The following is a 23,791-nucleotide window of genomic DNA, read 5'->3' on the forward strand; positions in this document are numbered from 1 at the left end:
TTTTAGTGCGGTACATTCGTTTACGCATCTCTCAAAATATATATTATTCATGGAACTCTAAATTTGCAACGTATATTTTAAAATTAAACCAGTGACACCGGTACTTGGTGTTACTTATCCCCACGAATTGTAGGTTCCCCGAGTATGTTTGAGGTTCAAATTATATATAAACGTTTATATGCGTCGAGGTTTCCTTCAGGCGAAATGGATTTCCGAACTTCGTATTTTTGCGTACGCACGGTTTTCGCAGTTCTCGTATAATTTTTTAACATCGCGGCATGCACTTACACTGAGCTAAAAAATTCTGTACCTACGATCGCTGTACACTTTTTAGTTACATCCATTTTTCCAAATGAGTTTTGCCGCTGTAACAATAAAATCTAGCAAGTCTCACTTTTCATTTTTATACAATTGGTGTCACTCGTGTATATTTTGTTAGAAATATTGAAATAACCAAATGATGTGGTGCGATAATGTATTGATATGTAAAACCCTTATTAAGCTGAAAAAAGTGTAATAAACCAATCAGATTTATAACATCGGAATACTTGTACAACATTCGCTTGTATAATACTCGAACTATGTATATATTAAAGCAGTTATTTTAACGATATCCATTTTACCACAATTTACTGCTAACTGTAACGAATGTAATTTTTCTTGGTCTAGATTTACCTATAATCATTAAATTTTGTATTTTCGACACGTGTCGGGATGCTATTGGATTATGCGTAGGTAGGCTTTGTGGGCGTATAATTCGTAAAGGTCTTCACTCTTATCGCATTGTCGAGTCACAGGTATAACAAAGGCTGCAAGCCGGCCAATGCTATCGGAAAAGTTTAATTACACATCGGTCGACCGACGGACAAGCGGCGACTCCCTTCTCGTTCTCAAAATCCCATTTTTCGTTTAAACAATGACAATGACGCGCAGGCATACGACAGCACCGGATCCTTGAATGAATTATCCTTGCGTACGTCCCTGGGGCTGACAATTGCCAAACAATCGGGACTAACGATGGCTATCGATGCCTCACGCACTTACCGATGCGCAACTAATATCGCCTTTTTGAAACAAGATACACTCCACTCGCACCCTGGCATCCGCAGGTAGGTACGTCTAGTGACGGAATCGAACAAACGCCGAGTCATTTTTGTGCCAAACTAACGACGAGACAAGAGTTTCCTTTATCGCAAATTAATCACCACCGTGTACGGCTTCATTTCGATGTTTTTCTTATACCCTCGGTGTCACGAAGTGCCGACAGAAGTCGAGAGAATCGAATGCACGACACTCGGGTTCGATCCTTGCTCGAACCTGGTGAGTGGTCGGAGCAATCGTCACCAATTATTACCAGAATTTTCGGGCGGAGATTGCAGCAGCCTTTGTCACGGACACTATTACCGGATGAAAGAAGACACCTCGGAGGATAGCTTTTCACACGCTCTCCCGGGCCGAAAAACTTGGGACAAAGGTTTCGCTTTCAGGTTTCATTCCGTCTGCGAGGCATAATCGGGACTGCGATGCGCTGCGTAACGCCGCGGGAGATTTTTCCCTTCGTGCGAAACGGATTTGTGCGCTTATTGCCAGTCCCTCGGTCTTCGCTAAGGTAATGACGGTGCAGTATACCTTACACTATTCCATTGGGGGTTTCAGTACCAGGGATGGACCTCTCTTTCCATTCCTCGTAGCGAGGACCATTGTCCTTTAAAATTCACACCGTCGATTGCTGCGGATGGATCAAACTCATTGCAGAAATGGAGCTAGAGTGGAAGAGAGAGAGAGAGAGAAATGTACATGCGGCCTGTTTCGTTCAGCAGCTTGCGAACTCAAAGGTCCATTGTCGTATCGATATAGTGAAATTCAAGGTCTATGCCTGTTTACGCTGCGAGTTTACATGGTATAACACTCGGATAATACGTATCGGGTATCCACGCATGCAGACACAACCATCAACTGTATCACTTTCCTTTTCTGGAACGTGGGGAAAAAGTGTGTTATGCGAATATGGTTTCTCGGATTACGATAATAACGTGTCAAGTCATTTTTACTCGACATATATTTATTCACACGTGTTTTCGTGTAGGTTTATTTATATACGATTGACGACATGATATCGTATTTCTTTACTGGAAAATAAATATGATCGTTCCATTGGATTGAGGTGTACAATGGATAGTTAATAGCGTTTTCGCGAAAGAAGAATTATCTCAGCGAACTCTAGTTGCAGGAGATTAAAATTACGATCTACAATTCAGAGCAGGCAGTCAATGTAATCATTGACGTAGTTCCAAAACGTGGGCGAGGTTTCTTTTTCGTTCTAGCGTATATCTGCGTTTGTACCCGTTCAAATTTTGCGGATTAAAATAGATTTTGAAAATGAACGCTGCAGCGTGTGCAGCGAAGATCGCTTTTCTTCGGCCCGCAGGCGTAATAATGGAGGACATTTATTTGAAACGTATAAAACGCTATACTATATTGGAAATTTTCTTACTCATCAAATGTTGTAACCTGTCACTCGTGTCTGTCACTCAAAGCACTCTGTACGGTATATTTATAGGTGTTTGAAAATTCATTTGCTTTGATCTCTCTCGTGCTTCCCACGTGAAAAATGAGCCGAACTGGAATGTTAGAGATGTATTTTTTTGTCCTTTCTCTCTTCTTTCTTTCTTTCTTTTATTTTTTTTCTTTTTTGTTAACGTACGCGTTTATCCGGCCTTTAATTCAGTGCATGTGTGCGCACACGGGGGATAAAAATAAAACCGAGGAATCATGACGGCTCTGCACTGCATAATTCGTTGATCGAGAATAAATAACCGTGCAACACTGGATCACCTTTTTCTGTTAAATTTGTTGCAGGGATTACCAATTCCACAGAGAATTTTACTTCACAGCTTACATAATGTTTCAATACTACAGATTTCAGGGTTCCATAATTTATAATTGCTTCGGGGGCTCAGATATTTGCTGCACTGACGCAGATGTGACACTCGAATGATTGAGGTCAACACACCGTCAGGTTTAGTAACCTTAGTTTAACGTTGTCAATGAAGCTTTCTTCTTCGATCCTTAACGGCTGGTGCATTCATATTTACACTGGAACGTTATTCAATTGTATGTACACGCTATTTATATGCACGTTGCGCGTGTGAATTAAACGGTTGCGATACGCTCAACGCGACGTGTCCCACATTAAAGTTCAGTTACCGGTCATATAACGAGTCCCGATCCTCATTGAGCCGTCGCGTCGCAGCCAAGAACGAGATTATTAACCCTGAGCACGGAATAGCAGTATTTAGCGTAGAAGATGTAGTACTAGCTTCGTCTATTAATAGGTGCATAACATTACTCGCGCTGTTTCATCTCGAAAGAAACTTTCAATTCAACTTGCAGACCCGTCGGTTCGCAACGGATTTCGGCACAAGGTGGCTATAATATGTATGCCGTGTCACTACGAATAGCTTTCACCAAAATGCAAGATCAATAATTCTCATTGAAGTTTTAGCTGCTTTCTCTTTTTAATATTTGGCTATGATGAGAACGATAGGTAAAATACGCTTTCTTTCGGATATGTTAAGACTGGATTTAGGCTAAAGCAGGCCGATAGCAGAGGCGAATCATAATATCGAAAGAGCTATGGTATACTTAGAAAAAACTTGTTGCTTTTTTGAAAAAATCATTCGTAAACACGTTTTGCGGAAGGCTTTCTTGTGGAAACACAGTATTTTATTAGAATACCAAAATTAACCAAATAATTGTTTCGAAATTGCAAAAAATTTTCATTGAATCAAATATACTCATATATACGTTATCTCGGTTTATTAATTTAGTCTATTTAACGAAACAATACTTTTTTCGTGGTATTATCAAAATATTAAATACCCTCTGGTAGATTCAACTAAATCGTTTCGTACAATTCACTAAATCTATTCGGTGGATAAAGATTTAATCAAATTTACGAAATCATGCGAGCTACTAATTGATTACCACTATCAAATAATATGTTGTATCATAAGTCTACAAAATTTTCTCTTGAAGTGGCAAAATACATTCTGCAAGGCGTTGAAAATCCTTTCTCGCAAAAGAAGTAAGATTAGCAGATATCGGGAGATCAGCAGAACTGCATATCTCGTGGTGAAATGTCATTGAATCAGCAAGTTCATTTTCATCAGCAAGAATCAGTAAGTTTGGCATGAGGTGCCAAACCATTTTTCAGACATTACTGAAACATTTTGTTTTCTGCGCACTACAAGATCAACTAAACTTTTTAGTCGTATGAAATGAACATTTGGTCGGATGTATATTAACCCTGAAATTTCGTTTCCAACACCATATTTTGGTCATTATACGACAAAATTTTTTTCCGAGTGTAGACTTACTTTTTATTGCGATGCGACCTTGAAGTGACACAGATGCAACCGAAAAATTCGGAACTTGGAAATCTCGATGTTTGCGTTCTATGATTGACTTACATTTTCATGATTTTGCTCTGCAAATTTGACGATCCACAGTACATGCTAAGAAAGTCTTTGCTTCCGTGTGCTAGGCAAGACGGATCGCTTTCATGTACACTAGGTTGCCAGTCGTCAGGCGGCAGTCAATCTACAGCATCAACCTCTGAAATAAGGAAAGAAATTTAGTGAGATTCACTTAAAAAGACTAATCAGTTAGCACTTGCAAACTGAAATCGCAATATACGTCATTGCCGATAAAGTATGCTTATGCATTACACTATCTAATTTAATATTATACCATTGCCACATCTTACCCATAATAAAAACTATTTTTAAAACACTCGCTCGCTACAGCTCGCTCGGGGTCGGATGCCTAGTGTAACTGGTTTTTGTACTCGTGCGCTCACTTACTAGTTGTCAGTGTTTTACCATATGACATAGTTGTAGGGGAGATTGGGGCACGATGGGCTCCCCAACAAATTCTGATATTTGCTTCACAGTATACAGAATGAACACTGTCTTTGTGCATGTGACGCAAACCGAATCTGCCCCTAAGATTTTTGCTATACATATAATGTTACAAATCACGTTTACACATGCATGTAAGTATAACGCATTCTGATTTTATGACACTAAATTTCGTCAAAAAATACCACAAAACAATCAGCTAAGTGCTGACAGATTTGAAACACGACGCACAGCCATTTTAGCTGTAATCGAACGACGTTATTGTCATTTATTCCTATGTATTCAATGACAACCATTCACCAATTGCAATTTGTTGATCCTGGTCGTTCGATTTTTTTTCCGATTTAAAATGTTATCTGAAGCATGCATATTGGTTTGATAGTATAAAACAGGACGTTTTCAATAATCAAACTTGTAAACTTTAAAATTAGTCTGGAAGGTCAAAAGTCATCAGGTCAAGGACCTGGACAGCCAGAACTATGGAGCGCTTGTTCTGGAAGTCGAGTTTCACTAGGTAGTGGACCTTGAACGCTGAAATTACAGAGCGCTTGTCCTGGAGGTCGAGTTTCACCGGGTGGAGGACCTGGACAACCAGAACTACGGAAAATTAGTCGTGAAGGTCAAAAGTCACCAGGTCAAGGACCTGAACAGCCAGAACTACGGAGCGTTTGTCCTGGACATCGAGTTTCATCGGGTGGAGGACCTGGATAGCCAGAACTACGGAAAATTAGTCGTGAAGGTCAAAAGTCACCAGGTCAAGGACCTGAACAGCCAGAACTACGGAGCGTTTGTCCTGGACATCGAGTTTCATCGGGTGGAGGACCTGGACAGCCAGAACTACGGAAAATTAGTCCTACAGGTTAAAAGTCACCAGGTAGCGTACCTGGAGCTCAGAAACTACGGAGCGCTTATCCTGGAAGTCGAGTTTTAGCAGGTGGCGGACCTGGAGCGCAGAAACTACGCAGCGCTTGGTCAAAAGTCACCAGGTCAAGGACCTGGACAGCCAGAACTACGGAGCGCTTGTTCTGGAAGTCGAGTTTCACCAGGTAGTGGACCTTGAGCGCTGAAATTACGGAGCGCTTGTCCTGAAGGTCGAGTTTCACCGGGTGGAGGACCTGGACAACCAGAACTACGGAAAATTAGTCGTGAAGGTCAAAAGTCACCAGGTCAAGGACCTGAACAGCCAGAACTACGGAGCGTTTGTCCTGGACATCGAGTTTCATCGGGTGGAGGACCTGGATAGCCAGAACTACGGAAAATTAGTCGTGAAGGTCAAAAGTCACCAGGTCAAGGACCTGAACAGCCAGAACTACGGAGCGTTTGTCCTGGACATCGAGTTTCATCGGGTGGAGGACCTGGACAGCCAGAACTACGGAAAATTAGTCCTACAGGTTAAAAGTCACCAGGTAGCGTACCTGGAGCTCAGAAACTACGGAGCGCTTATCCTGGAAGTCGAGTTTTAGCAGGTGGCGGACCTGGAGCGCAGAAACTACGCAGCGCTTGGTCAAAAGTCACCAGGTCAAGGACCTGGACAGCCAGAACTACGGAGCGCTTGTTCTGGAAGTCGAGTTTCACCAGGTAGTGGACCTTGAGCGCTGAAATTACGGAGCGCTTGTCCTGAAGGTCGAGTTTCACCGGGTGGAGGACCTGGACAACCAGAACTACGGAAAATTAGTCGTGAAGGTCAAAAGTCACCAGGTCAAGGACCTGAACAGCCAGAACTACGGAGCGTTTGTCCTGGACATCGAGTTTCATCGGGTGGAGGACCTGGATAGCCAGAACTACGGAAAATTAGTCCTACAGGTTAAAAGTCACCAGGTAGCGTACCTGAAGCTCAGAAACTACGGAGCGCTTGTCCTGAAAGTCGATTTTCACCAGGTAGCGTACCTGGAGCATAGAAACTACGGAGTGCTTGTCTGGAAGTCGAGTTGCACCAGGAAGCGGACCCGGAGCGCAGGATACAGAAGGTAGAGAACCCGGTACTCGAAATTTGCGGAGCGCGATTTTCGTACGTCCGTTCTATTGCGCGGTTGCTTCCAGACTGAGGAATTCGGTTAGTTGATTTTCGCTGTTGAGTACTATAGATCGATGACGTCAAGAGAAAAAAAATTTTAGGTGACGTCACTTTCTGAACATCCGAACATCCGACATTCAAACTTTGGTTTCGAACTTTAATACTATGTATGATATTAGGAAGCCTCTCTATACCACATGCAAAATTTTCCAAGTTTAAAGCTTATTACATACTTGACTCCGGGATGTTAATAACTAATTGGTCTTATCGATCAAATTGACAAGCCGGCTGGACATCTTCATCGCATTGCGTTGAATCCGACTTACTATACGATCAGGCTTCATATACAGATATCGAGTAATTAAGGCCACGACACCGTCCGTGGATTCACTATAGCGACAGAATATTGTGAATGAAATACCTGTATTACGTCTATGCAGCGAGGATTATAATTCCAGGTGAAAAATGACGAATACGAGTTTCAAGTGCATGTCTATTTATAGCGTTAATACTTGTAACACCATTCCTTCAAACTCACGTATAATATATCAAACTTTGAATGTATAGGTATGTAGAACAAACGTAATCAGGTTGATAAAACGAAGTCTATGACTCTTCCGTAATTACTTATATCATACAATTGTCACAATTCTTCATTTGTTAATAATGTAAAGGCTACTATTATAAATAACAGTCGTCATTACGTGGTGTAAAAATAATCTTCCGCGTTATGAAACAACTGATCAAACAGTTTTGTAAATGATCGGCATGTTCTTGATTCAATTCCAGAAGGAAGAACATCTGGCAATCTTCAAAGCTTCGTGTTGTACATCTTTGAATCGTTAAATTTTTAACTTTATTCTGTCATGTGTACAATGTCATGGGGTGGAAGTTGCGATAGCTTCGTTTAAACAGGGCAAAGAGGTGAAGGTTCTGCAATTGTTCAGGAATTTAGTTCCGACATCTGAGATCGAAATGCCACCCGGTTATTTAACTATCGATGCTTGACGACAGTCATTTTCTCGCATCGACGCTGCGTTCGTGTTTTGGATACGTGACTTATACCTTCACGATTAATTATCGAGTATCATTTACGCCATTCAACCCACGAAGGCATGTTTAGCCGATGAGATTTTTTGTTTGTTTATTAAACATGAGCTTTAACCGAACATGTTGACATAGGTACTTTCAATAACTATGGATTTGAGGTTCGGATCATGCGATCGAATCTGATGGCAAATTCGCACCTGCTAGGCACGAGATAAGTGAATCCCGTTTGGACACCATTCGATAGGACACCAGTGTTACTAGACAGCAAAAAAAACTGCAAGCAGCCCGACTGAACACCGAGATTTATTCGACACAACCAGCCAGATTAGGCATCGAACATTGAACAAACTCCGACGGACCAAGAAATCTAATGAATCTTCAAGTATTCAATTGAAACCAAAATTCGTCAGATGTGGAAAAGTAATGCCGCAGTTCCATTTCTCAGACCTATTCATTGTTTATTCAATGTTCGGTGTTTAATATCGCTGGTATTTAATCAGGCTGTGTCACATAAATCTTGGCATCCAATCTGTCTGTGTCTAATTAATATCGGTTCCAATACAGCTACCAAATTTTTTTGGTATCCAATAATGCTGATGTCCTACCAGATGTTGCCCAATGGGGTCTTTTCTGTCCTTCCTCTCCTATGTTGAATGAGGCTTTTGATCTTTGATAAATATTCCCACTTGTTCTGATCATGATAATTCCAAGTCATGTTAAATTAATTCTTTTTGTTTATGCTGCATGTAGCATTAAGCAATGATAAAAATAATCTAATCGCAGTTATTTCGCTATATCTGACTGCATTTTGGTAGATTCCAAAGGCGTCAAACAATCTTAAAATTCGAGCCCACCTATTCTTCAAACTGGTATCATTGAATTTGCAGCCATTAGCCATTGCTTCATCTTCTGGCATCGGTAGTGGTACCGCCGGTGGAAAGCAAATAGCAATTATCACCGTTTCATTAATCACTAATTAATGCGGTCAACATTTGACCGATGATCATTTTTTAATTGTCTCATTGAACTTTTTTAACGGAATATTATGCAAATAATATACCAACATGCCTCCTTACCCTGACCATGATACGAGGCCGATTAAATGTAACGAACGATATTGCACATAGTAGGTTTATGTTACAACACGTTCATCTTAATCCAGGCTAAAATTTTTATTTTATCTTTAGAATGAGAAGCTTAAGTAGGTATTGGTGCCGTGATCACAAGAATCACACAATCGTAACTACGTTATAACATTACGTAAGAGATTCGGATCAAAATTTTTCATCGTTTCGAGTGTAATTAATTATTTGCGAATTATCGCTTGAGGATAATACGTATATTTTACTGTGTTGAAATCCCCAATAAAGTAGTATGGTATTGTCAGATTCATCGTTTCAAATTGCTGTACATCACCAGCTGCGATTGTGTAATCTTCAGTAAGCCTCGAACGTTTCAGAGTTATTACATCATTAACGAACAGATGGGTAGTACCACGATACTACTTGTTACCGTGTTTCTTTAACTCGTATCCTATTATTTTTTATACTTAAGAATTGCACTTTCTTCGACTCGAATACATGAGAATTGTAATCGATTGTAAGTGTAATTTTGTGATCTCGGGATACATGCAGAATGCGTCCACATTACACGTCTGCATTTGCGCTTACAGATAGATAAAAAGCTTTTTGCAGCGCTGTCAGAAGCTCGTTTAGCTTGCATTTTCTATTTTTTCCATAAGCTGAAGAGCGATTAAATTTATCAGCATTCGTCGTACGAGTCCGCGAGACTATTTGTACGTTAGTGAAATGCAGCTTACATAAAGTTCAATAAAACTGTAAAGATAAATTATAGTAATATAGGTGTATGCCACAGTATTGTTATTATTATTGTTATTATTTTATTAAGACAATCAACGATTGTAACTCTGCTGTTGATGATAATGCGATCCATATATGCATTGAGAAGTATATTATGAAACACGGCAGGATTGTTCGACAAAGCAAAAAAGAAGATTTCATCCGATTTACGAAATTATGATTATTTGAGGGAGTGGTTGGTGGCGTTATATTCAAGGTTATTATTATTCTTTTTTTTTTTTATCAGTGTCTGAGTAACTGAAGTGTGGCACGATGAAACGATGTGCCATCATTATGATTTTTCGGGATAACAAGAAAACTATCCCAAAATTTGTTTGATTAATTTTTAAAAAAATGAAAAAGTTATTTCTGGAGTTTTTCAAACTCTTTCAAATGGCCCGAACCCCGATTCAGTATAGCAGTCTGCCTTCGAGAACATGATTCGCGAAAATTGATTTTTGCTATGCCAGTGTAGTGACCGCGGTTCGTGCCAACTGTTTTTTTTTTAACTTTGGATACTGATTAAAAACACAATTAAGATATTAAAATGACGAAACCGTTTGCCGTGCCAACTTTTTACAACTTCACGAATAAATTTTTGTAAGCCATATCGTTTTGCAAGGACGTGCGTACGGACTTTCTTTTTAATTTTGAAGAAAAAAAAAGTATTTTCGATATTTTGGCACTTACACCGTTTTTCTGTGCTATCCGTCAACTATTCGTTTCATTCACGATAGAGTTGACTTCATAAATATTAAGAAACTATGTGTCATGGATGTTGTCAAAACTTACGATTAACGCATATTCAAGAATTTATCTCATCTTCGATTAGCTGAGTAAATTTTGGACTTCATTGCTCGAGTAGTTTTCGAGTTATTTGAATAACGAAATGAAAAAATTTAACGACCGATCTATTTTGTGAAATTTATAGGCGCGAAACACATCCGAGCGGAAAGTTCTTAGGCTGGCCCTATCAAGGTCAGCGAAATTAACCATTTTTCAACCACATAGAAGACGATGAAAATGTTGTCTCAGCGATACAAAGTATCATTTATTCACGACATTCAACGTAGACGATTGGCGTTCTCCACACCATTTATCTTCACACGGCCGTGAACTTTTGACGTTTATCTGCATTTAGCGATTTCATGTCAGAGATCACAGAAATATCAAAAGAGAGTCATACCATTCGGCAATCATTATTTTCGTTTTCATTCTGAAGTGGTACCATGCATGTGTGGTATTATATTAAAGGCATCTTTCCTCGAATTGATTCTTTCCTTTACGTCAATCGTACATCGAGGAAAAGACCAATGTTTATACATTTAAGTCAAGGCGGTTCATCGAGGCGGTTATTTTCAACTTAGAACTGACGAGATTTTCTATTTGATTAAACCGATATTTTCCGAGTTATTTGGGTATTAAAATTTAGAAAATAAAATTTCATCCAATATAGTTTGCTGAGCTCCAAATGCACCCAAGTGGCAGGTTTGTAAGCTGCATGGTCCACAAAGGTCAGCAAGATAAACCACTTTTGCGTCACAAAACATTCATCAGACATTTTAACCGAATAGAGTGGCGCGTATAAAAAATATAAGATGGAAATATAGTTCAACGAAATCTTGTTTATGTATTTTGTTACTTGTATTTCGAACTCACACACGATATGTGCCCGTCTTCAGGCATGCAGTGTGTTAACTGCAATGTGGTATCCATGTCGAGAAGAGATTCTGCTGCAGTGCTGTGCGTGTGTGCAATATATGTAGCATGCAATCGGAAGCAGAGGATTTTTTACGGGCACGGTAAAAAGCTTGCTTCAACCTTTAACACACAAATGTAATGCGATTTCTGTTGTTGTTGATCAGAGCTTTGATCTGTATCAAAGTGAATTATCGTGACGTAAGGCAGTTCATCATTTTATTAAATCCAGGACTTAGAAACCGTTGGAAAACGAGCTGTGCTGGATTAATTAGCCCTCGTCACTTCATACGCGATCGAACGGTTGCCGCTTATTGGGTGTCCGTTTTAGCTGGGAATAATCGGTCAGAGTTGTGACACTTGAGCAAATCGAGGAATACGATCGAGTGGAGGTGGTAGGGAATACTCGAGTGACGGTTGTAATTTGAACAAATAGTTTTTACGCCTTAAGTGTAGAACGTGAAGTTTAACTCTACGCTATTGTATTTATGTATTTTATTGGTAGCTGTCTTATCGAGGCCATCGCTCAACTACCATAAACTGTGTTGAGCCAGGGCTTCTCTTATAAAGCTTGATCCTTGTCGATCCACTTGCACTTCAGTTTATTCGCCGATTGTGAGCCAACGCGTTGAGCGGACCGGTTCTGCTTTTCCTTACAAGATCGACACATTTTTCATTCCGCTAAAATGGAGTTCCTCAGTTTCGATTCAAGAACGAAATCGTTAACATTGAAGAAGGGTGAGATCCCGGTACCAAAGCCTGACGAAGTTTTAGTCAAAGTTGCATATTCTGGTATTTGCGGAACGGATTTACACATTGTTGAGGTACTTATGAAATTCAAATAAAACGAACCCACGACCGTGATATTGTGAACTACATTCGGAAACTTGTCAAAACCTTTATTGACTTCAGACGAATATACGACGCATATTCTAAATCGCAGAATTGAGGGGTATAGTTAACAGAGACAGCAAATTGAGAAGGTTTGGGCTTCCCAGATTTGTAGGCATATGAACATCTTCGGAATATTTAACCGATTTTTCATCTCAAACGCGAACTTCTGATTATTTCTGAATAATTCTAATCACATTTCTTCAGATCAAGTTTTTACTTACCAAACGATGTGTAGAATTTTGTTAACCTCCATCACTCGTCGAACATCAGACCTAATTACGTATGCTATATTTTAATTAAAATGATGGATTTAAAACGCGCGATACTCTATATTTTTTAATATTACTTTCGAAACCAAAAAAATTCCATCGTGGAGCAGAACGTTCAAGTACGACCGGCGTATCGGCAGTCAGAGCATATATACAAGAAGAATGGCATTGAATGAAATTTCAGTGTATTTTTACACTCCCAAATGGATAAGTATTCGTTTGTCACGAATATTTATCCCTTTCTCTACACACCTAACAAAGAACTCGATGTAGTCACATATAGATATAATATTTTAGGACAGATTCCGAGTGATATTCAGCCGTACTTACGCGATGGATTCGATTTGGAAATTCATTGGCCATGAAGAAGCTGCGATGTAATATCGGCTCATTTTTTTCCTCACAGGGTTCATTTCCCTGTAAAAGTGACGGTCCTGTGACATTGGGTCACGAGTTCTCGGGCGTTGTTCAAGCCATTGGTTCCAAGGTGACGGTGTTTTCGGTTGGACAGAAGGTTGCCGTTGACCCAAACAGCGGATGCGACACTTGCACGTTCTGTCACAGTGGCAAATATCATTTCTGTCAAAGTGGCGGAATACACAGTACGATTGGAATATTTCGCGACGGAGGTTGGGCCTCGCATTGCGTTGTTCCAGAGTCGCAGGTACCTGAAAAACAAAGAATTTTCTTTCACTACGCCATATCCTCGCCATCCATATTGCATCAATCAATTTCATCAAGCATGTGAATTTTATTTCATTTCTGTTATTCTTACTAAATGATTTGACTTGGCAGTGAAATATTCGCACTAGGCTTAGAAAGTGTCCACTATTGACAAAATTCACCCATAACCATGGCTTTCGAATTTCTTCTTCACCCTCGGCTTGTCTTTTCAAGGTTCATTTAGTTCCGGATGGTGTCGAACTGCCTCAGGCATCACTTGCCGAGCCATTGTCCTGCTTGGTGCACGGATGGGACATAATAAATCCAGTTCACGTTGGATCCAGAGTTTTGGTAATCGGAGCTGGTATTATCGGCTCCCTTTGGTCGTGTCTTCTGCATCTTCATGGGCAACGAAAATCTGTTACTGTCAGCGAGCCGCAGGCGAAGCGAAGAGAGCTGTTTGGAAAACTGGGTGAGCGCGTAGTTTCTTATTTTTAGATGCAAGAGAGCTTGTAGACTTGACTATTTGACACGGTTTTAATGTGAGATGGACGAATCCGTCGTTCTAAGCTATGCGAATTCATAGTTGTCCTTAGCAACGAAAACAACAATAATAATAATTATGATAATAATAGTAATAACAATACAATCGCTCCACTACCACCATACCCTTTCGGACATATTCCGATAAAAAAGCATTAGGTCGAAGGTGTCACAATCGTCCAAATATTGCGAATGAACCTTTTACTACATTGTGGACTAGTATCGCTACTCCAAGGTCTCCCGTACTCAATTGTTGAAGTATTTATAGACCACGAATCGATCGTACGCTTTGCTATTTAGTTAAATTGATAGTATAATGTGTAACAGCTGGTCGCGTTAACACGTACACTGTTACAGATATATTTTGGATTATGAAACCTGGTGTAATTGTGGTCATATCGCTAGTGTAACGGTTTACATTCAACTTATGCCACTTGTTGGAACGCTGGGCACGATTCTTCGAAATTGTCATTCAGTCGGAGAAAAAAATATGTCACATTCTGATCTACGAGAAATTCGAAGAGCGCAATTCAGTTTCGCAGTAACGATGCCTTAAATATTAATTGTTGAACAGGAGGTTTCTTTCTCGCCAAAAAATCTTTCATAAGAATCACTAAATAGAAAAATTTACAGTATTGCATCTGAGAAAAGAATCGTTGCCACGTTTCACAGTTAGACCAATGAGAGGTGTGGAAACCGCAGACTTCAAAACACACGTCAAAATCAGTCAACTTGAAATAAAATTTAACAGCTGAATCGACTTGAATAAATTGAGTGGAAAATTTTTCACGGACGAATAAATTCAATTCAACAAGTAACCGATTTTTACATACGTTAATAGAAAATATCAGCGAATTACTATACCTCTTATTAAATATTGGCATTACTGAGTTTCGCTGCCGTACATATTTAAAACGGCAAAAGTTGCCGTTTTAACCGGTTTAAGTTGCTTTAAGATTTCAGGATTTTTTAGAGAAACAGTAAGCCTTAAAATAAACGCAGGGTTATCGCAGTTTGACCATAGTTTCTTTAAATACTAAGGAGAGAATTTGTAAAAATATTTCCGTATCTGAGGAGCCTTAGATTATACATGTACGTATGTATGTACATACTTACACATTTTTTATCCGATAATTTTCTTGCTCACGAATCCTGCATATAGGCAACCCGTTTGTCTAATACGAAAGGCGGCGACATGTTAAAAATTATCAAGGGGTATACAGTCAGCGGCTTGTGGCTGCGACTTTCGAAAAACGAAAGACTGAGCATTTCTCAATTGAAATATCATGTTAATTACCGCGTGTGCGTCTTTTTATCTCCAGGTCTGGATTATAAGGCGGTCAGTCCGACAGATTTGAAAGGCCGAGAGTTCGATTTGGCGATAGACTGCAGTGGTTCTGGACCTGCTATCGAGTCGGCCATACCGTTGCTGGGCAGAGGCGGTCGCCTGTGTATATTCGGAGTTGCCAGTCCTCAGGCGGAAGTGAAATTCAAGCCATTTGAGGTGGGCTGATACCGATCGTCGCAGATTTTACCATGAAAAAGAATTCAATCAAGCGACGAATGAAATGTCATCGAACCGTTTTGATTTCAGGCTTACATGAAGGAGCTGCAAATCGTCGCCGTTAATATCAACCCGTTCACTTTCCCGAAGGCGTTGTTATTGCTGAAGGCTATGGCCGATACCTACCTCAATTACGAAAAACTGGGAATCGGTGTCTACTCACTGTCGCAGTACCAAGATGCTCTTGATGCTCTGAAAAGTGGTGTCATCAGCAAAGCAATATTTAAGGTTTAACCCTTGGGTGTAGTTTGAAATCGTTTCCTATACTTAAATAGCGTGATGTGTACACGCACAAGTACCTTCGAAGTATAAATTTACGGAGATAATTTTACGAGTCGTGCAGGACATAGTTTGTCCAAAATTTTCATACATGTAAAACTGCGCGTAGATGAGTTACTTGCGCAACTGGCGACATCAGTGATCTTGATCTAATTTAGTAGTAAAAAATGAATTATGTGGCAATATATTACGTGTATGTACTATAAGACAACAGCATTTAAATAAACTAAGTGGAACCGTTATTGGCGGACTTTGTTGAGACTACATGCACTTCTGACAAATTTTGACGAATAAATTATTCTGTATCCTGGAACTGGTCAGCATTTTCTTTTAGAGTGAATCACTTTTTGCAATGGAATGGATCGACAAATAAACACACGATGAATGATCTTGGAAATCGACTTACTTTAGCAGATTTTCAAAGCATATTGGTGAACTATAAAGTTACTTTGCAAGCAGCTTTTATTTAACGTAATTTACATTTAAAATGAGCAGCGACGAACCGTCGTGTTATGATTAATGGAGTTAAAATTAATGCAAAACTGATAAGGAGCTTATTTTGTGGCTGTGAAATTATGTACAGACTCGTGACTCTGCAATAATCACTCATGGATCCACTTGTTAGGACGAGCGGAATAATTTTGAATTTTTTCACTTAAATTTTCATTCCATTCATAATCGATTGCGATAGAAAGCCAGTACAACGAAGAAATTCCTTACTGATAATTATTGTGTAATAATAATCGATGCAAAGATTCGGACTTAAGTCCTCAAGCACATTAAAGATGACCATATGAATTTGGTAAAATTTAACTGCAAGGGTCCATACAATTGTTCAGAATTCATCGTACCGGAATCGAAAACATAATTTTCGAGTAGTTTTCCACTTTTTCTTATCAATAAATGTTTGATCACCTTTATCTACAATCATTTACACGTCGCGTGCTAATGATTACATACTTGTAGATAAACAACACCAGCCACTTTGTATGTTTTATTGCATACCTTATTTAAAGATAATCAGTATCAATCCTGAAAGATTAAAGTACGCACACGTTGCAATGTTTGTTTACTGCGGCGATAACAGTGATTGAGGAATCATACGGTTGTTTTACGTAAATTTGGTGAAAAAAAATTCAAACAGATTATTTCTTTCTATCTTGTGTTTGCAAAATTTGCATCCAATGTAATTTCACACTAGATGCAAGTAGCCGTAGATAGGAAGGAAGGATTTTTACGATCTAAAACGAATCTTCCTGGACTTTGGATAAGTATTGACATACCACTGGCATGTCAATAGATATAGGTATGTGCGTATAATTTAACGAATTTCAGCGTTGAATATATTAAGACGTTATCCTGAATTTCACGATCAACAGAAACGTCCCATAAAGAATAGAGTTCTGTCCACTATCTGCAAGAATAATCTTATTGTATAATTTTAGGATTAGCCGACACTTGTTTTGGCAACGAATTCTCGCCAACAGAATCACTCAAATACACCCGCATCTCCGTACCGTTTTTTTGAATATCCTACTCGAAGGCATCACGCTGAATAAACTTGCGCGAGCGAGAAAAAAACATATTTATTATAGACAATTACTTTTCATGAATCCAAAAATTTTATTCACTAAATTTCCATTTCTAAAGAAAGTTACCCGGATACGCGGTTCCAACTTCATCACTTATCTAATATCGGATGCAAGAGTCTAACTTTGCACAGGAGAAGCCTCTATACGATACAGGAGTAGCAGAAATTTGAACAAAGGTTCCTTAAACTAGATCAAGTTGTTTTTAAAAAATTAATTTTTCTTAACATCTCCATTACTTTTTGTAACATCGAGACATATTCTTTGCAGCAATTCTGAATGCAACAACAATTACCGAGCTTTAGAGGTGCCCTTGAATTTTTATACCGGTTAAATAATTCAACTCGTAACGGCAGAACTTTGATCAAATTTTTTCTAACCACCACGTGTTGTCCGATTATTTCTCCGTGTTTGCGTAGCATTTTTCCGCCTGCCAGATGACGGCATTATTTGCACTACTGTATTCCATGTTGCCTGCTGCCAGATGAAAGCACAGCATGTGAATTCGTTTAAATTTTTTCTCGGAGAATGACCCGACAGCGCACTTTTTTAAAAATAAATAACGAACTTATTGTATCGTTTATCTCCCATTCTGATCAACATGTGCATGTCACAATTACTATTGTCGTCTAGACTCAGCAATCAAATATCAACGTCGAATTCTCAGTTTGCTTTTCTGTTATTGATAAAGCGCGTCGATATTCGGTATGAATTTTTTTCAACAATCTTTAGTGTTACATAAAATTGAAGACTTTACAGTAAAGGCCTGTCAATCAACCGCGATGTTACTGATACCGAAGACTCTCACGCGATGAAAATACACCGGGACTAAATGTAGCAACGCAGCGTAGAACCTGCAGGACATACTGTCTTTGCAAGTATAATATTTCATAAAAGACGTGCATTGGCCCGTGGATTTGGCCGATTTGGGACGTAAACGACGTAAAATATCATTCGCATTTTCTGTTTAGAATCAATATTGGCGCAACGTAAGTCTCATTTTAATTTCTCGTATTCCAAGCGGATAAACAGTGAATAATACAGAAAGTTAAAAGATGTACCTTTTTGCATTCGAACGTTCTTACATCACTTTGTGGGACTCTGACGTCATTCGGCAGCGTTTTTAGAGAAATCACATCGACTTGGGTGAAATGTTGATTCCACCAATGATATTCTAATGAGTGAACACGTAATCATGAACATTCATCCGTTGATTTCATTCGTGATTGTTAGCGAGAAGCAGAGTCACGTTGTGCAATTACAACTTCCGTTTGAAGATGATGTATTCCGTTGGAAATTCAGTCGAGTTTATGTAGTAAGTATGAGTATTTTTTTATGTAAAATTTGATGCCCTTTCAGATGCTGATGAAAAAATATACTGTTCCATTCAAAACGACCAAATTGACCTTTAGCTGACTTTGGCGTGTCCATTGACGGAAAATCTGACAGGCTCATATCTTTTAACCCTTTGAACCTTGTAAATTTTGTTCGAAACATTTTTCACTCAGAAGATTGGTTTTCGAGATATTTGATTGAATTGATTAGAATGAGACACCCTGTATAATATCTTTGGCCGCAGGTGTTCATGTAATTGTGATTCCTGATTCCTGATATGGTATGAAACTATTGATAAGTTAATATCAATGGAAAACAAAACCCAGATAGATCTAATTATCCCCTATACACATTATGATTTCTACGAATTTCTTATCACCTTATCATAGAATAACAGTAGGTAGACATGGCCATTTAGCGCTTTCATCAATAGTGACGGAAATTTCGGGATCAGTCGAGAATAGTCAAGTTACATAACTTTTCCACGCTATTAACTTCACGAAAAGTAAATTGAATTCTATTTTGCCTCTGTACAATACTTCCTCAGAAAAAAAACTTTACGATATTGCCTTCGAGTAACGAGTCAAGTCGGCGAAACGCTATTTTTCCGATGCTATAAAACATAAAATTGAGTGCAATTCCTCGCTGTGTTCTTCACCACTTCTCAAGTTTTTAAACTTTAGAAGGTATTTCAAGTGGGCAGTTTTTAAGAAGAAAAACGACCCGATTCCGTTCACCTGATTCGTTCCAACATAATTGCACCATCTTTCATCAGTCACTTCAAAGAGACAAATCTCGAATTGATCAGAATTTCGAATACTTTTTATAAACCTTATCAAAACTTTCAGCATTTGAAAATTTCTGCTACTGTAAACATCCGGTAATCTTGTTATTTTAATCAGCGCGAACTACTCGTCAACAGGATTCAGGGTGGACTTGACGAACTCCCCAATGAGATGCAGCTCTTTAATATTTTCATGATAAGACGTGCGTGAATGGCCACTCGATGTAAAACTTGTTCTACAACTTTCCAAATTAATTCTAATGAAATTATAAACAGTTGATATACAAGCGGAACAGCGGTAATCACAACGTGTTATTAATTGTTTGGCCAGGGAAGAATATAGATGAGTCGAGATTTTGTCAAAGCAAACAGAGCTGTGAAATTCTCGATTACACATTATAAAGATATTGAGAACTACGTACGGAACACATTGACCTCTGATGTATAGCCAGCCCTCTCTCGTGCAGGCATTTAACGGTTTTTTGACCCCCACTTCTTCGATAATCCCTAGATTTCAACAGCTCGTATTTCGTTTACCATCCACGTCTGCGTCCGAACGCAAGATCTGTCTAAAGTTCGAGAGAGCAGTGGATCACTAGTACGGACATAGGACAGAAGTGTACAAGCTTCACGCAAACAATAATAATCTGGCGAACTGTCGTGTACTTTATTGTTATCGGACTTATCAGTCAATAATAGTGTACTGATTTAGGTTTATAAGACCAAAATCTAGCCGAATCATCTCCACTTCGATTCATTTCATTTATTGCGACCAGTCGCATTAACCGATAGTAACTACTGCGTAAAATGGAGTTCCTCAGCTTCGACGCAAAGGAAAAATCTTTGAAGTTAGAAAAAGGTGCTGTTCCTGTTCCGGGACCGGACGAAGTTTTGGTCAAAGTTGCATACGCTGGGATCTGCGGGACTGACTTGCACATAATTGAAGTATGGGTTATTAAAATAAAATAAACTAAATGAAAAGAAAAAAAAAACGAGCAATCAAAACAGCCTGCGGAGCCAACTGCAGCAATGAATCTTTGTGTCACCGATTATTAACACCTTTGGCAAACAAGGTGTAGGCCATAACAGAATGGCTTATGAACCGGGTTGTTTTTCTTTCTTCCCAGGGTATCTTCCCCTGCAAATCAGATGGCCCAATAACACTGGGACACGAGTTCTCGGGGGTTGTGGAAGCCATCGGTACCAATGTGACAGTGTTCTCGATCGGTCAAAACGTCGTCGTAGACCCGAACGCCGGTTGCGAAAGTTGTGATTTTTGTCACAATGGGAAATATCATTTCTGTCAAAGAAGTTCACACAAAACTGTCGGGATCTTTAAGGATGGTGGCTGGTCTACCCACGCCGTGGTTCCAGAGTCACAGGTATTCCAGTTTGTAGTTTATTTTCAGAGGTCAATGGCCTTTCGCTTTCACCCAACATGCAGGTTCCAATAACTACACCGGCATATCTGATATTCGACTCACTGCAAACGATCGAACCGGTCCAAGCCGTATACCATTTACGGGTCTTACTGTATTTATCTTAAGGTTTTCTTGGTTCCGGACGGGGTGACGTTAGCTCAGGCAGCCTTGGTGGAGCCCGTGTCCTGCTTGATTCACGGACTGGACTTGATTAACCCCATCAACATCGGGTCCAGAGTACTAGTGATCGGGGCTGGCATAATCGGGTTCCTCTGGTCAATCGTTCTGCACTTGCAGGGTCACCGGAAATCCGTCACGATGAGCGTTCGTCGCGAAAAGCGAAGAGAACTCTTCGAGAATCTCAGTAAGCACCGCGCTATTCGGTATAGTCGTCACGAGGGATTGAATTTTTTACAAATAAGAAATCCAGAATTTAGATTCATTTAGATTCCACGCCGTTCGGTGTTTCCTTTTTCGAATGTCTGAAAAAGCTCAGATACATCAGTAATATTTTTTGATGATATTTTTATACTAAGATTTTTGCCCACAAAATACACAAGCAGAACATAAGGTTCGATTAAATAATGCACGTGAAAATTTCAAACACTAGATAGTCGGTGAACTTTCGAGTAAATAAATCAATACATCGGTTTTTCCCTTTTTCAATACAGCAAAGTTCATTGGTCGCATCGATATGAATTGTAGTTGATTAGTTTAGTGATTACAGCTATCTCGACGAGACGTCAATCACGCTACATTGTCGTCTATCGTTTTACCAGATTTGGGTTACCAGGCGCTTACACCAGCCGAATTGAAAGGTCGGGAATTTGATTTGGCAATAGACTGCAGCGGTTCCAGTTCGGCAATGGAGGAAGCTTTGACCCTTCTTGGCAGAGGGGGTCGCCTGTGTATATTCGGAGTGGCCAATCCCAGCGCAGAAGTTAAAATCAATCCATTCGAGGTGAGGCCGGACGAACGGAACTACGAGTCGATAATAATTTGCGTTGTCATTCTATGCGCTGCGAAACAGCGATGCTTGAGTCTTTCGGATAACTTTTAAAATTAACATTATTGCCATTTATGCACCAATTACAATTTTACACCGCGATCAGTGGCGGCTGCTCTGTTAGGTTGAAATGAAACGTTGAATGCATCAGAAAACGCATTTTTTACACATAACAAATCTTCTTACTGTCACGGAGAAAACCGCACCCGAAAACGAATAATAAATAAGGAATCATCTTTCTTGCAGGTGTACGCAAAGGAATTGACTATACTGGGTGTGAATATCAATCCGTTCTCTTTCCCAAAGGCGTTAACGTTAGTGGCATCACTCGCCGATACATATTTGGATTACGAACAATTGGGAATCGGTGTCTTCAAATTGTCACAATATGAAGAAGCTTTGAAGACATTGAAGAATGGCCACATCACTAAAGCAGTATTCAAGTTTTAGATTGTCGCATGTAATAATAGAGATAGCAGGTTTATTGTAGCAATTAGCAATACTTGTTTGACTGAACCAAATATGGTGAATCGATGTTTTATTTTGCGTCGAAAATTTTTTTTACACATCTCACCTGATTAGAAAGAAAGACAGCGAAATGCTTTGCAGATCTTAACAATGAGAAATAACTTGACTCGTCAAGCAAAGCGTTATTTGTTCTTGAATCAACTGAATAATGATTAAAAGAAATGATTTTTTCGGCTCAATATACGTACAATATACGAATCAGAAAAAAACATCACTCTCTGTGTACGCGACATGTACAAACTTCTATACGTGCAAGTGTAATAAAGATCATTGTTGACTGATACTAAAATATTCCAGAATCATTGTTATTGAATCCATTTAGGATTCGCACTCCATTCGCACAGCATATTCGAAATTCAATTAATTCATAACCTTCAAGATTTTAATATTTGATCCTTGTCATTGCAGATTTCGCTCGATTCATAACGTACAGTTCGTGTTGATTCGGATAATCACCGATGATTATATCGGATGGGTCGTCGGTAGGGTCATTTAACTTCATTCCCTGCAGCAGAGGTTTGCCTAAGATCGACCAAGATCTTCTTTAATTAAAGAAATCACTAATTTTAACGTTCATTTTTCCAGTCAATTTTGTTTTGCCGAACGATAATGAAGTTCGTTGAACGCATGGCATTCTCGGCAGTAATTAAAATATTAGGGCAGATTACTGTGTTACGCCTCAATACCGATTGCCGTATCTAGCTCGTTAATCTGACATTCGTTCGTGCAGCTTAAAACTGCTTTGACCGCCTAATTGCGACGCCACGATCATCAAAGATTTCGATTTCTTTGATTGGTTACGGTCGAGGCGTCGCAACTGGCGTTACGCTCACTACACATTGTTTTACGCATGAGTAGCTGAAGTGCTCCCGGTGGTCTGGTTACAGGTATTGTACGCATTGAGCAATTCCGCGGTGTCACGATATTTGGTCGCACATAGATATCTTGTCAACAAGAATGAAATCGCTGGCTAATTTGCATCGTACGATTGTGTATACGAGAATCAAAGGGCACGTAAGATTCGGGAATGCGCTACTCTGGTATTGGCCCGATACGATACCCACACGTGGATAGAACCTATCGTAAGGTGACCCGCGTGTATCTCACTGAATTAGCTCAAATTTCACGATATAATATCGGCGAGTCCTTCGATCGAACTTTCAGAATCGATATGTCTGAGGGATGCGCACGATCTTTGTCGTTTGACTGGTTACAAAGTAAAACAAATATCTAATGTACTCGTTCTTTTTGATTGCCTCAATCTTACTTGGAGCGTATACGCCGACGCGAAATACTTTGTTGATTATTTTCAGAGTTTGATTGGTCGATAATTAATATTGTAACGAGGACCGAGAGTTCGCGTGGGGATTCAA

General features: G+C 39.4%; 2 protein-coding genes across 2 annotated transcripts; both read left to right on the plus strand.

The window, feature by feature from the left end:
* The first annotated feature begins 11,985 nt into the window (after window positions 1–11,985).
* On the plus strand, window positions 11,986–16,064 carry LOC124181380 (D-altritol 5-dehydrogenase-like). Its single transcript, XM_046567894.1, has 5 exons — window positions 11,986–12,367; window positions 13,113–13,370; window positions 13,604–13,841; window positions 15,235–15,416; window positions 15,507–16,064. Exons 1-5 carry the CDS (start codon window positions 12,230–12,232, stop codon window positions 15,708–15,710), a joined length of 1,020 nt encoding a protein of 339 aa, XP_046423850.1. The 5' UTR covers window positions 11,986–12,229; the 3' UTR covers window positions 15,711–16,064.
* A 3,955-nt stretch (window positions 16,065–20,019) lies between these two features.
* Window positions 20,020–22,701, plus strand: LOC124181377 (D-arabinitol dehydrogenase 1-like). Its single transcript, XM_046567891.1, has 5 exons — window positions 20,020–20,408; window positions 20,591–20,845; window positions 21,011–21,248; window positions 21,664–21,845; window positions 22,137–22,701. The coding sequence occupies exons 1-5, from the start codon at window positions 20,271–20,273 to the stop codon at window positions 22,338–22,340; spliced, it is 1,017 nt and encodes a 338-aa protein (XP_046423847.1). The 5' UTR covers window positions 20,020–20,270; the 3' UTR covers window positions 22,341–22,701.
* Window positions 22,702–23,791: the final 1,090 nt, after the last annotated feature.

This window comes from Neodiprion fabricii, chromosome 4 (assembly GCF_021155785.1).
Source record: "Neodiprion fabricii isolate iyNeoFabr1 chromosome 4, iyNeoFabr1.1, whole genome shotgun sequence".
NCBI lineage: Eukaryota > Metazoa > Arthropoda > Insecta > Hymenoptera > Diprionidae > Neodiprion > Neodiprion fabricii.

Coding starts and splice junctions, on each gene's coding strand:
- LOC124181380 (XM_046567894.1), top strand. CDS start 12,230: ATGGAGTTCCTCAGTTTCGATTCAAGAACGAAATCGTTAACATTGAAG. Junction 12,368..13,112: donor CGGATTTACACATTGTTGAG/GTACTTATGAAA, acceptor TTTTCCTCACAG/GGTTCATTTCCCTGTAAAAG. Junction 13,842..15,234: donor AGAGCTGTTTGGAAAACTGG/GTGAGCGCGTAG, acceptor TTTTATCTCCAG/GTCTGGATTATAAGGCGGTC.
- LOC124181377 (XM_046567891.1), top strand. CDS start 20,271: ATGGAGTTCCTCAGCTTCGACGCAAAGGAAAAATCTTTGAAGTTAGAA. Junction 20,409..20,590: donor CTGACTTGCACATAATTGAA/GTATGGGTTATT, acceptor CTTTCTTCCCAG/GGTATCTTCCCCTGCAAATC. Junction 21,249..21,663: donor AGAACTCTTCGAGAATCTCA/GTAAGCACCGCG, acceptor TCGTTTTACCAG/ATTTGGGTTACCAGGCGCTT.